At 40.5% G+C, this 17,126-nt stretch overlaps 1 protein-coding gene across 16 annotated transcripts in view; it reads right to left on the bottom strand.

Annotated features, from left to right (window-relative positions):
- Positions 1-16,369, bottom strand: part of SLC9C2 (solute carrier family 9 member C2 (putative)) — a 100,327-nt gene extending 83,958 nt beyond the window's left edge. For 4 of the 16 annotated variants that reach the window (XM_081493773.1, XM_081493776.1, XM_081493771.1 and 1 more), the window contains exons 1-5: positions 14,208-14,327; positions 12,929-13,134; positions 6,713-6,813; positions 2,274-2,402; positions 375-540 (exon numbers count right to left, since the gene is read on the bottom strand). In XM_081493773.1, coding sequence (XP_081349899.1) covers positions 375-540; positions 2,274-2,402; positions 6,713-6,813; positions 12,929-13,064 — 532 coding nt within the window. In that variant the 5' untranslated portion in view covers positions 13,065-13,134; positions 14,208-14,327. Of the gene's footprint in view, positions 1-374; positions 541-2,273; positions 2,403-6,505; positions 6,814-12,928; positions 13,135-14,207; positions 14,328-14,374; positions 14,446-15,155; positions 15,399-15,762 lie in introns of those variants that run through there. The other 12 variants (XM_081493781.1, XM_081493786.1, XM_081493777.1 and 9 more) reach the window with 6 other exon arrangements.
- Between the last annotated feature and the right edge of the window lie 757 nt (positions 16,370-17,126).

The following is a 17,126-nucleotide window of genomic DNA, read 5'->3' as shown; positions in this document are numbered from 1 at the left end:
GCTCCCTCTCCCACCTGCCCAAAGTTAGCTGCTTTAAAATAAACGTCTTTCTAAAAACAAGTACCCAGAACTTAGAAAAGTGCTGCAAAGATGTAGTGCCAAATCTCTAGCTTGTGGCTTAGAACTCAATGGAATGGAATAGAATACTAATTTTAATCACCTTCTAGAAAGATAACATTTTCTCCTTGAGAAAAATTATTTGAGATTATTGATCCCAGGTGCCGGGTTGCTTTATTGACTTTGTAAACTCCATCTCCAAGAAAAACAGCACAAAATGGCTACTCTGCTGGATGCACAATTCACTCAAGAATATTATCAAAAGGAAATTTATCCTCATATCTTCAAAATAAGAGAGAGAAATAAATCCAACATACCAACAGTTTTCAGTGAATTCACAGAATAAATAGGATCTGTAATGCCAAGGGCCATGCTAAAGAGGAGGCAAGACTGCAAATCCCATGAATATTTATTGAATTTCAGAACCACATATCCAGTTATGATGAATGTTGTAGCGAAGCTAATTAATCCAGTTAAGAAGACCTGTGAAACAAATTCACAATACAGTATTAAATTTAACACCTAAGTATGGCATGACTGCATTTACTCATGTAAGAATCAGATGTTGCTATATATTTTATACAAATACTCAGGACGATAACTTTAAAACGTATTCTAGTTTACCTGCCTCAACGAAACCATCCCTTGCAAATGATTCTACCCAACTATGAGAAGACCAATGCACCCATCTTTCTTGTTGCTATTCAAGATTAATAGTTTTCCACATCAAAATGTTCTAAGATGGAGTGCAAATTTTTCTTGCTTCCAAACAAAGCATTCCCTTGTTTCCACAGTGATGATCTACAGGGCTCCAGGTAGGCAACAATGGATGAAAACTACATGCCAGCTGACTTGGTCCCCTTATTAAGGGCTTTCTGGAAAAATTCATAGTTAGCAAACTGTTGTATACATTTCATTGCCCAATAGGTTTCTGACACTACCACAGCTGTCAGGGATGCCAGGAAATGTAGCACTATTTCACACTATGGCCCACTACCATACTATACATACAGTAAGTCACTCCATTATTAAGAAAGAAAGGGATAGGCAATCAATAATGCCTGCCTTAAAAAGAACAACAGAATGCAAAACTTTTAAACCAGCGGAAGGAAAAAAAAAAAGAATAAAGAAAAATTTTTTTAAAAGAATAAAGAAAATTGAATCAATTGATTGAGAAAGGGAAAAAGAATGAGGAAAAGCAAAGGAAAAACATTATAAATTAAAAGCACAAAATCACATGGGACAGATAAATACAAATCTATTTCTTTTGATCTTTAAAAAATTTATCTTTGACTTACATACAGTAAAATTCACTCTCTGACTGTATAGTTATATGAGTTTTGACAAACGCACGTAGTCAGGTAAACATGACCACAATGAAAAAACAAAACAGATACATCATACTCAAAAATTTCTTCATGCTGCCACTTTATTTCTTCCCTCATCCTGCTCCCTGGCAACCAATGACCATGTTTGGCAAACATGCCAAAGTACTGCTTTGCCTTTGCTAGAAGGAAGGTCTATGAATGGAATTATATTATTCCATAGGTACCCTTCTAGCCTGATTTCTTTCTCTTATCATAATACATCTGAAATTCTTCCATATTCTACTTATCAATATTCTCTTTCTTTTTTATTGCTGAGTGAAAACACTAAAGACTTAAACATGTAGGGTGAAGCTAAAAAGTTATTACCAGAAAACTTCAGACTTTAAATGCACAAAATAACAATAAAAGAAGCTAAAAGTCAATCAACTAATACCTAGCTCAAGATATTAGAAAAAGTACAGAATAAAATCAAAGAAAATAAAACAGTTTGAAAATAAAAATAATCTGGCAAGCATGATTAACAAAAAAAGAGAGAAGGCATAAATAAAACAATCACAGCAGTGAAGATGGACAAATCTACAGACACAGCTGAGAGGCAGTCAGAGGTGGGTTCAGACCCAGGCTCTGCCATTGGTCAGTCTTGTGACCTCTGAACTATAGTCGGCTTATATGTGAAATGGAGATGATATTAACTCAGTGCCTTAGTCACAGTAACTAATCTTAGTTACAGATCAGCAAATATTTATTCCTTCTCCCTCCCCTCAACTCTCTTTAATTAGTGATTCTGCACAGCAAAAAGAGTCAAACAACTAAAAATGTGAGATTGGTGAAATATTAATGTGAGATTGGTGAATTATTAATCTCTTTTGTCTTAAAATGTGTTCTTACCTGCCAAAACACATTCTTGAGTATATAGAAGTCCACATCCAAAGCAGCCATAAATATAATTAAAGGTGAAAAATAACAATAAAGTGAAAAACTTGATGTTCTTAGAAGAGGGTAGACGACTTGGTGCATCTAAATAAACAAGGGCAAACAAAAAATTACTTTGTTGCCATTTTGAAGTATTAGAAATTAGGTTGATGATCTGCCAATCAGTATGAATTTTATAATATTCCAATTTGCAACTAATGAGAGATAATCTACAATGACAGTCCTGGGGGTCTTGTGGTAGATTTCTTGATATAACTATCCACGTGAGATAAATGAATAGTCCTCTATTCACCAGAAATATGTGTGACTTTAGGCTACGTAAATATTGCTTGTGGTAATTAATCAATGTTTCCAAAAATGGTACTTTGCCATTGGTTACCTCTGAGGTGATTTTAGGTGGTACTTTTTTATTTGACTGTTAGGCAATTATTTTAATTCGTGTAAGAGTGGGAGAAAGACCTTTGCAGGGGTACTTGTGATTTCACAGACATTTGCTAAGGATTTTAAAATATTTCAGTGAATTAAGTAGATAAAAATAATACATGGATAATAGTATAGATTGTATATATAGGATATAAATCATGAAGGTGATATATAGATGAATAGAAAACACAGCAACAATGACTGAAGTGTAGTAAATATATCCTAAGAAGTCTTTGGCCCAATTAACAGTTTAATCTTCACTACTTAACATCTCTGTGCCTCAGTTTCCTCATCAGTAAAATGGGAATAGGGTACCTACTTTCATTGGATTACTCTGAGGAGAAATTAATTAACTCAAGAGTTAATAAGTTAATACAGATTTCACAGGTGGGACTAGTGGTAAAGGATCTGTCTGCCATGAAGGAGATGTTATGAAATGTGGGTTTGATCCCTGGGTTGGGAAGATCCCCTGGAGGAGGGCATGGCAACTCACTCTAGTTTTCTTGCCTGCAGAATTAAATGGACAGAGGAGCCTGGCGGGCTATGGTCCATAGGGTTGCAAAGAGACACGATTTAGTGACTTAGGATGCACAGTAAGTTAATAAATTATTAAAATTAAAAAACAAAGAAATTAAAAGGGAGTCTGGAACACAGTTAACACTCAAAAAATGCTAGTTGTAGTGGTGGTGTTTCAAAGAATAATAAGAGGCTTTTACAATCCTAAATGCTCAAAATTCTAAATTCTCTAAGCCAGGCTTCAACAGTACTGTGAACTGTGAACTTTCAGATGTTCAAGATGGATTTAGAAAAGGCAGAGAAACCAGAGATCAAATTGCCAACATCCGATGGATCATTGAAAAAGCAAGAGAATTCCAGAAAAACATCTCAGTTCAGTTCAGTTCAGTTCAGTCGCTCAGTCGTGTCTGACTCTTTGCGACCCCATGAATTGCAGCATGCCAGGCCTCCCTGTCCATCACCAACTCCCGGAGTCTACCCAAACCCATATCCATCGAGTTGGTGATGCCATCCAACCATCTCATCCTCTGTCGTCCCCTTCTCCTCCTGCCCCCAATCCTACCCAGCATTAGGGTCTTTTCCAATGAGTCAACTCTTCGCATGAGGTGGCCAAAGTATTGGAGTTTCAGCTTCAACATCAGTCCTTCCAATGAACACCCAGGATTGATCTTCAGTATTCTTGCCTTGAGAATCCCATGAACAGTATGAAAAGGCAAAAAGATAGGACACTGAAAGATGAACTCCCCAGGTCGGTAGGTGCCCAATATGCAATGGAGATCAGTGGAGAGATAACTCCAGAAACCATGATGGGATGGAGCCAAAGCAAAAACGATACCCAGCTGTGGATGTGACTGGTGATAGACGCAAAGTCCAATGCTGTAAAGAGCAATATTGCATAGGAACCTGGAATGTTAGGTCCCTGAATCAAGGCAAATTGGAAGTGGTCAAACAGGAGATAGCAAGAGTGAACATCGACATTCTAGGAATCAGCGAACTAAGATGGACTGGAATGGGTGAATTTAACTCAGATGACCATTATATCTACTACTGTGGGCAGGAATCCCGTAGAAGAAATGGAGTAGCCCTCACAGTCAACAAAAGAGTCCGAAAGGCAGTACTTGGATGCAATCTCAAAAACGATAGAATGATCTCTGTTCGTTTCCAAGGCAAACCATTCAATATCACAGTAATCCAAGTCTATGCCCCGACCAGTAATGCCGAAGAAGCTGAAGTTGAACGGTTCTATGAAGACCTACAAGACCTTCTAGAACTAACACCGAAAAAAGATGTCCTTTTCATTACAGGGAACTGTAATTCAAAAGTAAGAAGTCAAGGAACACCTGGAGTAACAGGAAAATTTGGCCTTGGAGTACAGAATGAAGCAGGGCAAAGGCTAATAGAGTTTTGCCACGAGAACACACTGGTAATAGCAAACACCCTATTCCAACAACACAAGAGAAGACTCTACACATGCACATCACCAGATGGTCAACACCGAAATCAGATTGATTATATTCTTTGCAGCCAAAGATGGAGAAGCTCTATACAGTCAGCAAAAACAAGACCGGGAGCAGACTGTGGCTCAGATCATGAACTGCTTATTGCCAAATTCAGACTTAAATTGAAGAAAGTAGGGAAAACCACTAGTCCATTCAGGTATGACCTAGATCAAATCCCTTATGAGTATACAGTAGAAGTGACAAATAGATTTTAGGGACTACATCTGATAGACAGAGTGCCTGATGAACTATGGACAGAGGTTCGTGACATTGTACAGGAGACAGGGATCAAGACAATTCCCATGGAAAAGAAAAACATCTACTTCTACTTTAATGACTATGTTAAAGCCTTTGACTGTGTGAATCACAACAAACTGTGGAAAATTCTTAAAGAGATGGCAACACCAGACTACCTTGCCTGTCTCCTCAGAAATCTGTATGCAGGATAAGAAGCAACGGCTAGAACTGGACACGAAACAACACACTAGTTGCAAATTGGGAAAGGAGTACGTCAAGGCAGTATACTGTCACCCTGCTTATTTACCTTATATGCAGAGTACATCATGAGAAATGCCAGCCTGGATGAAGCACAAGCTGAAATCAAGATTGCCGGGAAAAATATCAATAACCTCAGATATGGAGATGACACCAGCTTTACAGCAAAAAGCGAAGAAGAACTAAAGAGCTTCTTGGAAGTGAAAGAGGAGAGTGAAAAAGTTGGCTTAAAGCTCGACATTCAGAAAACTAAGATCATGGCATCTGGTCCCATCACTTCATGGCAAACAGATGGGGAAACAGTGGAAACAGTGAGAGAGACTTTATTTGGGGGGGCTCCAAAATCACTGCAGATGGTGACTGCAGCCATGAAATCAAAAGATGCTTACTCCTTGGAAGAAAAGTTATGACCAACCTAGACAGCATAGTAAAAAGTAGAGACATTTCTTTGCCAACAAAGGTCTGTCTAGACAAGGCTATGGTTTTTCCAGTAGTCATGTATGGATGTGAGAGTTGGACCATAAAGAAGGCTGAGCGCTGAAGAATTGATGCTTTTGAACTGTGGTGTTGGAGAAGACTCTTCAGAGTCCCTTGGACTGCAAGGAGATCAAACCAGTCCATCCTAAAGGAAATCAATCCTGAATATTCATTGGAAGGACTGATGCTGAAGCTGAAACTCCTATACTTTGGCCACCTGATGTGAAGCACTGACTCATTGGAAAAGGCCCTGATGCTGGGAAAGAATGAAGGCAGGAGGAGAAGGGGATGACAGAAGAAGAGATGGTTGGATGGCATCACTGACTTGATGGACATGAGTTTGAGCAAGCTCCAGGAGTTAGTGATGGACAGGGAAGCCTGGCGTGTTGCAGTCCATGGGGTGGCAAAGAGTCGGACACGACTGAGCTGAACTTTACAATCCTTAACAGATACAAGCACTGTATCCATTTTTTTTTTAATAAAAAATGAGTGGATTTAAATTGTTATTCATTATTCTGCTGCTATACATTTAAAATCGTGTCAATAAATTAACAAAGTTTTTCTTGGATCTAAGTAATATTTTGAAGGATGCATGTTTTGCACTTAATCTGGCAGTTAGAAAAGAGTAATCATAATTCCTCATGACAGTAACTGAGCCTTTTGTAACTAGAGTCCCTGCAGGTGAGAGAGTCCAGTTGTATGTACAGAGAAAGGAAACAGGAGCAAGGACCAAATGCAGATGATGAAGAATCCAAGAAGACAATCAGATTTACTCACTTTCAAATTACTATTTTAAGCCTCTCTAATTCACGTTTCCTTTCTTGGATGGTTTTTCATTTTCAAAAATTTTAATACCAGATAAACATTTCTCAGTAGCTGTTCACATTAAAAAAAATCCATTCATTCAGGAATGGGGACAGGAGTCGACCTTGTTTTTGGTCTTTGACCTTTAGTCTCTCCTCTAGTTTATCATATGTAAGTCACCTCAATATAACTGTAGGCCAGTTGTCCTATCAAAAATCCAAATAGAGAAAGAATCGTCAAGACAATGACTTCAGAATTCTTTAAAAATGCCCTCAGAAGTCCTAAAAAAAAAATTACATGTATGTGTTATTTGGACATAAGGTATAATTTAAAAACAACTTATTATTATCTCTCTATAGGTATTTGATTTTAAACTTCCTCTGAATGTCATATCATTACGAAGAAATAACTGACAACTATTATATAATGCTATCTCTTAGTATAAGACACACATAATGAGATAGCACTCATGTGCATTGGAAAAATATTGAAGTTCCAACAACCTCCCATTTACCCACCGAGTGGCACTGTCTGTGTATCTTGCTTCTGGATCTGATGAAGAGAAATTATGAAAATAAAATTTCCTATCCTCAAAGTATCAGTTCAGTTTAGTCGCTCAGTTGTATAAGACTCTTTGCGACCCCATGTACGGCAGCATGCCAGGCTTCCCTGTCCATCACCAACTCCCAGAGCGTGCTCAAACTCATGTCCATCAAGTCGGTGATGCCATCCAACCATCTTATCCCTGTCATCCCCTTCTCCTCCTGCCTTCAATCTTTCCCAGCATCAGGGTCTTTTCAAATGAGTCGGATCTTCACATCAGGAGGTAAAAGTATTGGAGTTTCAGTTTCAACATCAGTCCTTCCAATGAACACCCAGGACTGATCTCCTTTAGGATGGACTGGTTGGATCTCCTTGCAGTCCAAGGGACTCTTAAGAGTCTTCTCCAACACCACAGCTCAAAAGCATCAATTCTTCTGTGCTCAGCTTTCTTTATAGTCCAACTCTCACATCCATAACTGACTACTGGAAAAACCATAGCCTTGACTAGATGGAACTTTGTTGGCAAAGTAATGTCTCTGCTTTCTAATATGCTGTCTAGGTTGGTCATAACTTTCCTTCCAAGGAGCAAGGGTCTTTTAATTTCATGGCTGCAGTCACCATCTGCAGTGATTTTGGAGCCCCCAAAAATAAAGTCTCTCACTGTTTCCACTGTTTCCCCGTCTATTTGCCATGAAGTGATGGGACCAGATGCCATGATCTTATTTTTCTGAATGTTGAGCTTTAAGCCAACTTTTTCACTCTTCTCTTTCACTTTCATCAAGAGGCTCTTTAATTCTTCTTTGCTTTCTGCCATAACTGTGGTGTCATCTCTGTATCTGAGGTTATTGATATTTCTCCCAGCAATCTTGATTCCAGCTGTGCTTCATCCAGCCTGGCATTTCGCATGATGTACTCTGCATATAAGGTAAATAAGCAGGGTGACAATACACAGCCTTGATGTACTCCTTTTCCTATTTGGAAACAGTCTGTTGTTCCATGTCTGGTTCTAGCTCTTGCTTCTTGACTGCATACAGATTTTTCATGATGCAGGTAAGATGGTCTGGTATTCCCATCTCTTTAAGAATTTTCCACAGTTTGTAGTGATCCACACAGTCAAAGGCTTTGGTATAGTCAATAAAGCAGAAGTAGATATTTTTCTGGAACTCTCTTGCTTTTTTGATGATCTGATGGATGTTCGCAATTTGATCTCTGGTTCTTCTGCCTTTTCTAAATCCAGCTTGAAGATGTGGGAGTTCAAGGTTCATGTATTGTTGAAGCCTGGCTTGGAGAATTTTGAGCATTACTTTACTAGCATGTGGGATGAACGCAATTGTGCGGTAGTTTGAGCATTCTTTGGCCTTTCTTTGGGATTGGAATGAAAACTGACCTTTTCCAGTCTGTGGCCACTGCTGAGTTTTCCAAATTTGCTGGCACACTGAGTGCAGCACTTTCACAGCATCATCTTTTACGATTTGACATAGCTCAACTGGAATTCCATCACCTCCACTAGCTTTGTTCTTAGTGACGCTTCCTAAGGCCCACTCGACTTCACATTTGAGGATGTCTGGCTCAAGGTGAGTGATCATACCATTGTGGTTATCTGGGTCATGAAGACCTTTTTTGTACAGTTCTTCTGTGTATTCTTGCCACCTCTTCTTTGTATCTTCTGCTTCTGTTAGGTCCATACCATTTCTGTCCTTTATTGTGCCCATCTGTGCATGAAATGTTCCCTTGGTATCTCTAATTTTCTTGAAGAGATATCTATAGTCTTTCCCATTCTACTGTTTTCCTCTATTTCTTTGCATTGATCACTAAAGAAGGCTTTCTTATCTCTCCTTGCTCTTCTTTGGAATTCTGCATTCAGATGAGTATATCTCTTTTCTCCTTTACCTTTCGTTTCTCTTCTTTTCTCAGCTATTTGTAAGGCCTCCTCAGACAACCATTTTGCCTGTTTGCATTTCTGTTTTTCTTGGGGATGGTTTTGATCACTGCCTCCTGTACAATGTCACAAACCTCCATCCATAGTTCTTCAGGCACTCTAATCCCTTAAATCTATTTCTCACTTCCACTGTATAATCCTAAGGGAATTGATTGGGGTCATACCTGAATGGTCTAGCGGTTTTCCCCACTTTCTTCAATTTAAGTCTGAATTTGGCAATAAGAAGTTCACAATCTGAGCCACAGTCAGCTCCCGGTCTTGTTTTTGCTGACTGTATATAGCTTCTCCATCTTTGGCTGCAAAGAATATAATTAATCTGATTTCAGTATTGACCATCTGGTGATGTCCATGTGTAGAGTCTTCTCGTGTTGTAGGAAGAGGGTGTTTGCTATGACCATTGCATTCTCCTGGTAAAACTTTATTAGCCTTTGACCTACTTCATTTTATACTCCAAGGCCAAATTTGCCTGTTACTCCAGGCATCTCCTGACTTCCTACTTTTGCATTCCAGTCCCCTATAATGAAAAGGACATCTTTTTGGAGTGTGTTAGTTCTAGAAGGTCTTGTAGGTCTTCATAGAACCATTCAACTTAGCTTCTTCAACATTACTGGTTGAGGCATAGACTTGGATTACTGTGATAATGAATGGTTTGCCTTTGAAATGAACAGAGATGATTCTGTTGTTTTTGAGATTGCATCCAAGTACTGCAATTCGGACGCTTTTGTTGACTGTGAGGGCTACTCCATTTCTTCTACGGGATTCTTGCGCACAGTAGTAGACAGAATGGTCATCTGAGTTAAATTCACCCATTCCAGTCCATTTTAGTTCCCTGATTCCTAAAATGTCAACGTTCACTCGTGCCATCTTCTGTTTGACCACTTCCAATTTGCCTTGGTTCACGGACCTAACGTTCCAGGTTCCTATGCAATATTGCTCTTTATAGCATCGGACTTTACTTTCATCACCAGTCACATCCACAGCTGGGTGTTGCTTTTGCTTTGGCTCCATCCTTCATTCTTTCTGGAGTTATTTCTCCACTGATCTCCAGTAGCCTATTGGGCACCTACCAACCTGGGCAGTTCATCTTTCAGTGTCCTATCTTTTGGCCTTTACATACTGTTCATGGGGTTATCAAGGCAAGAATATTGAAGTTGTTTGCCCTTCCCTTCTCCAGTGGACCACATTTTGTCAGAACTCTCCACCATGACCCATCTGTCTTGGGTGGCCCTACACAGCATGGCTCATAGTTTCATTGACTTAGACAAGGCTGTGGTACATGTGATCAGTTTGATTAGTTTTCTGTGATTGTGGTTTTCATTCTGTCTGCCCTCTTGGATAAGGATAAGAGACTTACGGAAGCTTCCTGATGGCAGAGACTGAGGGAGAAACTGGGTCTGTTCTGACAAGTGGGGCCATGCTCCACAAACCTTTAATCCAATTTTCTGTTGATGGGCGGGGCTGTGTTCCCTCCCTGTTGTTTGACCTGAGGCCAAACTATGGTGGAGGTAATGAAGATAATGTGGACCTCCTTCAAAAGGTCCCATGCACACAATGCTGCACTTAGTGCCCCTGACCCTGCAGCAGGCCACCACTGACCCAAGCCTCTGCCAGAGACTCCTGAACACTCATGGGCAAGTGTGGGTCAGTCTCTTGTGGGGTCACTGCTCCTTTCTCCTGGGTCCTGGTGCATACAAGGTTTTGTTTGTGCCCTCCAAGCGTCTGTTTCCCCATTCCTTTGTAAGTTCTGGCTGCTCTATGGTGGGGTTAATGTCGACCTCCTCCAAGAGGGCTTATGCCATACCCAGGTCTGCTGCACCCAGAGCCCCTGCTCCTGTGGCAGGCCACTGCTGACCTGTACCTCCACACGAAACACTCAAACATTCAAAGGTAGGTCTGGCTCAGTCTCTGTGGCATCTCCGGTACACAGCATGTTTTGTTTGAGCACTCCAAGCGTCTCTGTCAGGTATGGGGTTTGATTTTAAATGCGATTTCACCCATCCTACCATTTTGCTGGGGCTTCTCCTTTGCCCTTGGACATGGGGTATCTTTTTTCGGTGGGATCCAACATTCTCCTGCCAATGGTTGTTCAGCAATGAGGTGTAATTTTGGAGTTATCGCAGGAGAAGATGAACACACGTCCTCCTTGCAATGTCTTAACATCCCCCATCTTGCAATGTCTTAACCACATGTTAATCACTACTCATCCTAAGCTATAGTAACATATATTCTGTAGTTTTCTTAAACACCAGAAATTCTTTTAAATGAAATCTAATCATAGGGAAAACTTCCTTTACCAATTAAGTGTCAAAAGACACTAGCTATTCTGTTTATATGAATTTTCTTGCCTTAAAACTCCCTCTGTGCATGTGTGCTAAGTCATTTCTGTTGTGTCCAACTCTGCAACTCCATGGACTGCATCCCACCAGGCTCTTCTGTCCATGGGATTCTCCAGAGAAGAATACTGGAGTAGGTTGCCATGCTCTCCTTCAGGGGATCTTCCCAACCCAGGGATCAAACCCACATCTCCAGCACTACCCAGGCAGCCCCTAAAACGACCTACCCTAAGATTGTTCCGCTCATCACTTCCAGAGGCAATATATACGGCTACAATCCAGTTAACTTATGCCTAAGGTGAGACTCACTGGCATCTCAGAGCCTGTATTTCTTGCCTTTCACCTACAGGTCATGACAAATCAGTAAATATTTTTTGAATATTTATGCATAAGGGTAGCCAATGAAATGTTTCTCAAGCAATTTCTGCAATGCCCTTTACTGCTTGGAGCACCTGTCTCTATGTAATCATAAAAGATCTAAAGCTAGTGAGATTCATGGTCAGCAGCACTTTATTGTACCAAAAGGGACCAAGGTTGATGATGAGCATTTTAAAGACCCCAGAGAAAGCAATTTACTCCCTAATGGGAGTAAAATTGAAGTTCTTCATGGGTGTTTGCTTTGTTGCTTCTTTGTAGTCTTTGTACCAGGTTTCCCTGGTAAAGAATGTGCCTGCAATGCAGGAGACCCAGGTTCAACCCCTGAGATGGGAAGATCCCCTGGAGAAGGGAATGGCAACTCACTCTAGTATTCTTGCCTGGAGAATTCCATGGACAGACCATGGGGTGGCAAAGAGTTGGACACAACTGAGCAACTAACACTTTCACTTTTGTTCCATAAAGCATTTTAAACCAGCTGACATTTTGCCCAAATGAAAAAAAATTTAAGGGTATTAGAAAATGTTCTCTAATCACTAGTGTTGAATTATGGAATAAAGCATCTGTGTTTTTTAATATGTTACTTTATCTGCATGAATATCATTCTTCATGCCTATTGGATACTTTATCATTGTGTAAGAGATCTTATAGGTGAAACTTTTCCTAATTCCCCCTAGGGGGTAGGGTGGATGGTACATCTTCCCTAAAGAAAAAGCACATCAAGAGTCATAGTAGAATGGACAAAAGTGATGATGTTAACTAAGCATATTGTGAACCATGTATCTGGGTTCTATTTGCCCTTCCCTCATCCCAGATATTTAGGTCAAGTTAGGCCTGACAGGCAGGCAGGAAGCCAGGCAGTGTAAAGCTCTCCCTCTCCTTTGTTACCAGAGATTCTAGACTATACCTTTACAGTTGTAATAATAACACTGCATTGCAGTTATGTGTCTGCCTGTCTCCCCCATGAAAAGTCTCCTTGAAGCTAAGAACTTTCATATTCTCCACACTGCTATGCTCAGCAAATGTCATTGAATCAATGAAGGAGCATAGCAGAGATCAGACTTATAGATAAATGAAACAAGATTGATATAATTCACTCACATCTTATAATTTAATTGGTTTTCTTCTTTTGTTGTAATTGTGATCAATTTCTACAGAAAAGTTCAGAGGTCAGAGGAAAGATTAGATGTAAAAACCATCACCTACCTCCCAAAACAAGCGTGGACCATACAAGAATCAGGAAATGTCCCTTCACAACAGTGTAGTCAGCGGCCCTTCCACAGAGTAACTCAGGTCTGTTACCTTCTTTTTGTACCCAGAAGGACACATTAGCTTTTGACATTGTTTTATCAGTCCCAGTTGATGAACCTGGATGAGATTTACTGTTGACACTTTCACTAGTACAGACTAACCTGTTATGATACACAAAAAAGAAGACCATGTGACTGGCCAGGATCCAATCCATCCACATTCTTTCTACCTAAGATTATACTACACTCAGATCTGAGCCCACAAGGTATACATTAATACCTCCTGTTCCACCTCTGCTCCAAGAATGTTCTATGGGAACACTAATAGCAGTGTTTGTATTTCTTCCTGATACTGCTACACATGTATCAGGGAGAGATGGTATTGATTTTTGCATGTACCATTTATTATACAATATGGTAATGTTTGTCTTCTCCATGGAACAGTGAGTTTCTTGAGGGTCAGGGCCAACTATTAATCTCCCTTAAGGCTGTGCACACAGCATGTGGCACATAACAGGCTCTCCATAAATACTGGATGAACTCTTTGAGGGAGAACTCTTTCTCTGGGAGTACAAATCATTCTAGAATTTTCTTCTACTATTGCAATTTCTTGCCCCCTTTTCATCTCTCAGGCCCCTCCAACTCCAAAATGGCAAATAGGAAACAGGTCAAAGTTGAGTCCTATTGGTTAAGGATAGGGATGCAGAAGGATATGAATAACCTAAAAACAAAGGAAAAAGACAAAAATTGAGGTCTAATCATATGGTAGCTTTAGTGAATTAGAAGTTCCCCCTTGCTAACAATAGGGCACACAGCTTAGCACGCGAATAACAGGCTAGATTTCAACCCCAGGACCCAACCCACCCCCTCAAGCTGCTGCCCTTGTGTGGGAGCTAGTCTGCATAAATAGATGTGAAGGTCCTGAGGACTCATTCTCTTTTTCTCTCCCTTGCAGCTAGCCTTAACCTAAAATTCCTAGAGGTTCCTGAAGTATCCCCAATAATATCTGGAGCTCATCTTTGGATCTTTGCTTTGCATCTGTTGGGTCTGAAAGCCACAGAGATTCTGACGTGAAGTGGAGGATGTCCCAGAAATGGGATTCAAAACACTGTATCTTGAAACCTGTCCCTCCAGCAACATCTCACATCCTCGGCACCTTCATAGCCTACTTCCCAACTTGTCAGGACAGCATTGCTCCCAAATCAAGTTCTCCAAACTTTCAAAACCAGCAATACCTTCAGCCAAGGCTAAACAGGTGCAGAGTTGAAACCAAGGTGAAGGCACTCGAAAATCACAAAAAATGCTCAGCTCTGCGTCTGTTTGCCAGGGACAGTACTTCCAACTGATATCACACTGAAAGCTATTTCCATGCCTAATTCCTATTGGTTGCTTCCCAACTTACTTTCATTCTGATTGGCTACAAACATTATCCCCACCCCCAATCCAGAAGAAGCTTAAGTGTTCCCAGTTTCAGGGAAATTTGCATTTCTTAATGCTCAAGCTGTGTCTATACACATAACTGTTTTAACTGATTTTCTTTGCCTGGTGTAATGGCTGAAATGGTCATTGACCATGTAGATGGAACTTCCTCCTATATGGTTTTTTAATATATACTCTGGTTTTCTTTCTTCAACCCTAACCCTTTTCAACTGCCTTGTCTCCTCTTTGACTTTTTCATTCATCCTTTTCCATTTTCTCTTTTTCTGCCTCTCCTTTCTTTTCCATGGAGTTTCTCACTCCCTCTTTCCTCCTTAACTCCTATTTGCCATTGGCTTTTGGTCCTTGATTTGAAGAAACAATATCACCCAATCTTCATAGGACAAATGCATCCCAAATTCTGTGATGCCCAATGTGATTTTTTTTATGCCAAATCTAATCATTAAAACCAAATACAGTATAAATTTAAACAAATGAACCAGTTATTAATCAACTTGTAGTTTACTTTGAAGAGAGTTATTCTGTGACAATGAAATTCTACCCTCTCATTCCTGTGCCACACTAATCAGGGCACCAAGGATACCACCACCACAGTGAGATGACTTCGTCTATCGTCAATCTTCTCCATCACTGTTATCAAGGAAATTTTGACACATAGAAGCCCCCATTCCTTCTTGAGACTAAGTGGTTTCAGTCAACAGCTATGTCTCCCCTGACTGCAACAACCACCACTAGCACTCACACACCATTCTCCCAAAATATTTCCTTTACGACGTTTTGTTGCTGTTGTCCAGTGTGGTTCTTTTATGACACTGGACCCATTCCTACCATAAATCCTGAGGACTATGTTTTTCTAAAAGCTGTCCTGTACACAGGCTGTCTCCTGAGAGACCCATTCCTTACTCATTCCCAACCTGCCCTTACTGAGCCCTTCTGGTTACCAAGTTCATTGCCCTTCCTCCCATATTCATCTTAACCTCATCTCTATTGCTTGTCACCTGGATTTCTCTCCTAAACTGCCATGGCTCAGATCACTTTGAATAACATCCCTCCAGTTCTGTCTAGTTCTTATCCCAGGGCTATCCCCTCAGGCTCACTGGGTTCACCTAGACCCTCCAGGTAAGAGTCATGAATTTTTTACATTTTAAAAGTCAGATTCTCCATGGCTTTTGGAAAAATACCCATACTTCAAGAAACCCTGAACAAAATTCATAGAGTCAGCTCTAGATTACATATGGTCCTGAGAGCTAGAGATAGCACATAACTAGAATACACAGAGGTGATCAAATTTCTCTCACAACAATATTTCCCATAAAGCTAAAAAAAAAAAGCAATAATAAATTTATATTTCACCTTTTTTGGTATAGTACTTTCCTTGGTGACTCAGATGGTAAAGAATCTGCTTGCAATGCAGGAGACCCCAGGTTTGATCCCTGGGTTGGGAAGATCTCCTAGAGAAAGAAATACCACCCACTCCAGAATTCTTGCCTGGAGAATTCTATGAACAGAGGAGCCTGGCAGGCTACAGTCCATGGGGTCGCAAAGAATCAGACAGGACTGAGTGACTAAAACTTCTACACTTCTTATTTGTGGTAGAGCCAGTTGAATACTTTGATGGCTTTGAGAGTTGAGAGCCGAGAGGCTTCCCAGTTAGTCTCACCCAAACTCCATCTTCTGATGATAGACTACACTGTCTGACACAGACAGGCACGAAACAGGTTGGTTAGTCACAGCTCTCTGTCCCCTTAACACTATGGTTGGTTCAGAGCATGAGACTCAGACAGGACCAATCAGATGATGCCTTGATATATATGTATATACTATTATCGAGAGACAGCTGGTCTCTTTCCATTTGACTTTAACTGTGGGGATAACCCCTAGTGCAGCTACAGGCCATCTTTCCAGCTGCATTGAGAAAGCCCACCTCAAGACTGAAGCTGAGCAAAGCCTTACTGAGTCCGAACGTTTCCATGACATTCCACCTAAATATCACTGAGGCCTTAACCAATGACCTCACAATCTTGCCTGAGATTTTATCTTTTCCCAGAAGCCATCACTTAGTTTGGTAACTTTTTGCGATCTACAAAGGCTAGGAATGAGAACTAATTTTATTTTCAACCCTAGCAAGTACTGAATCCTTTATATTTCTTTTAAATTTTATTTGGGGAAAACTGAACTATTCGTTTTAGGCTCATCTCTCTCCAATTTTAGTAGGAGAATACAGGTGGCACTTGAACACTATTTGGAAAAGTCCTGAGCAAGATCACTGAGTTCATTACTTGGATAAAAGTGTGGCCAAACTTAACCACCATCACATAAGAAGGGTACCTTTTCTCTAGCTTCTAATAACATTTTCCTCTCTTTCCTAAAAATTCCCACTACAAACCTCCTGTGCGTGAGTTTGTGCTCAGTCATGTCCACCTCTCTGTGACTCCATGGACTATAGCCCTCCAGGCTCCCCTGTCCATGGAATCTTCCAGGCAAAAATACTGGAGAGGGTTGCCATTCCCTTCTTCATGGGATCTTCCTGATCCAAGGACTAAACCTGGGTCTCCTGCATTGCAGGCACATTCTTTACCGTCTGAGCTGCCAGGGAAGCCCCAAGAGCCTCCCAGACAGCCTCAAAGATTCTGCTAATAATCTAAGGCTCTGCAGGCTTTCACTAACACTCTCCTCTAGCCCATTCAGCTTCTGTATACTACCCAGTCCCAAAAGGC

Source organism: Giraffa tippelskirchi, chromosome 5 (assembly GCF_054371585.1).
Source record: "Giraffa tippelskirchi isolate mGirTip1 chromosome 5, T2T-mGirTip1v1.2.pri, whole genome shotgun sequence".
In the NCBI taxonomy this organism is placed as follows: Eukaryota; Metazoa; Chordata; class Mammalia; order Artiodactyla; family Giraffidae; genus Giraffa; species Giraffa tippelskirchi.
The sequence above is the reverse complement of the archived record's forward strand: the minus strand, read 5'-3'. Positions and strand labels throughout refer to the sequence as shown.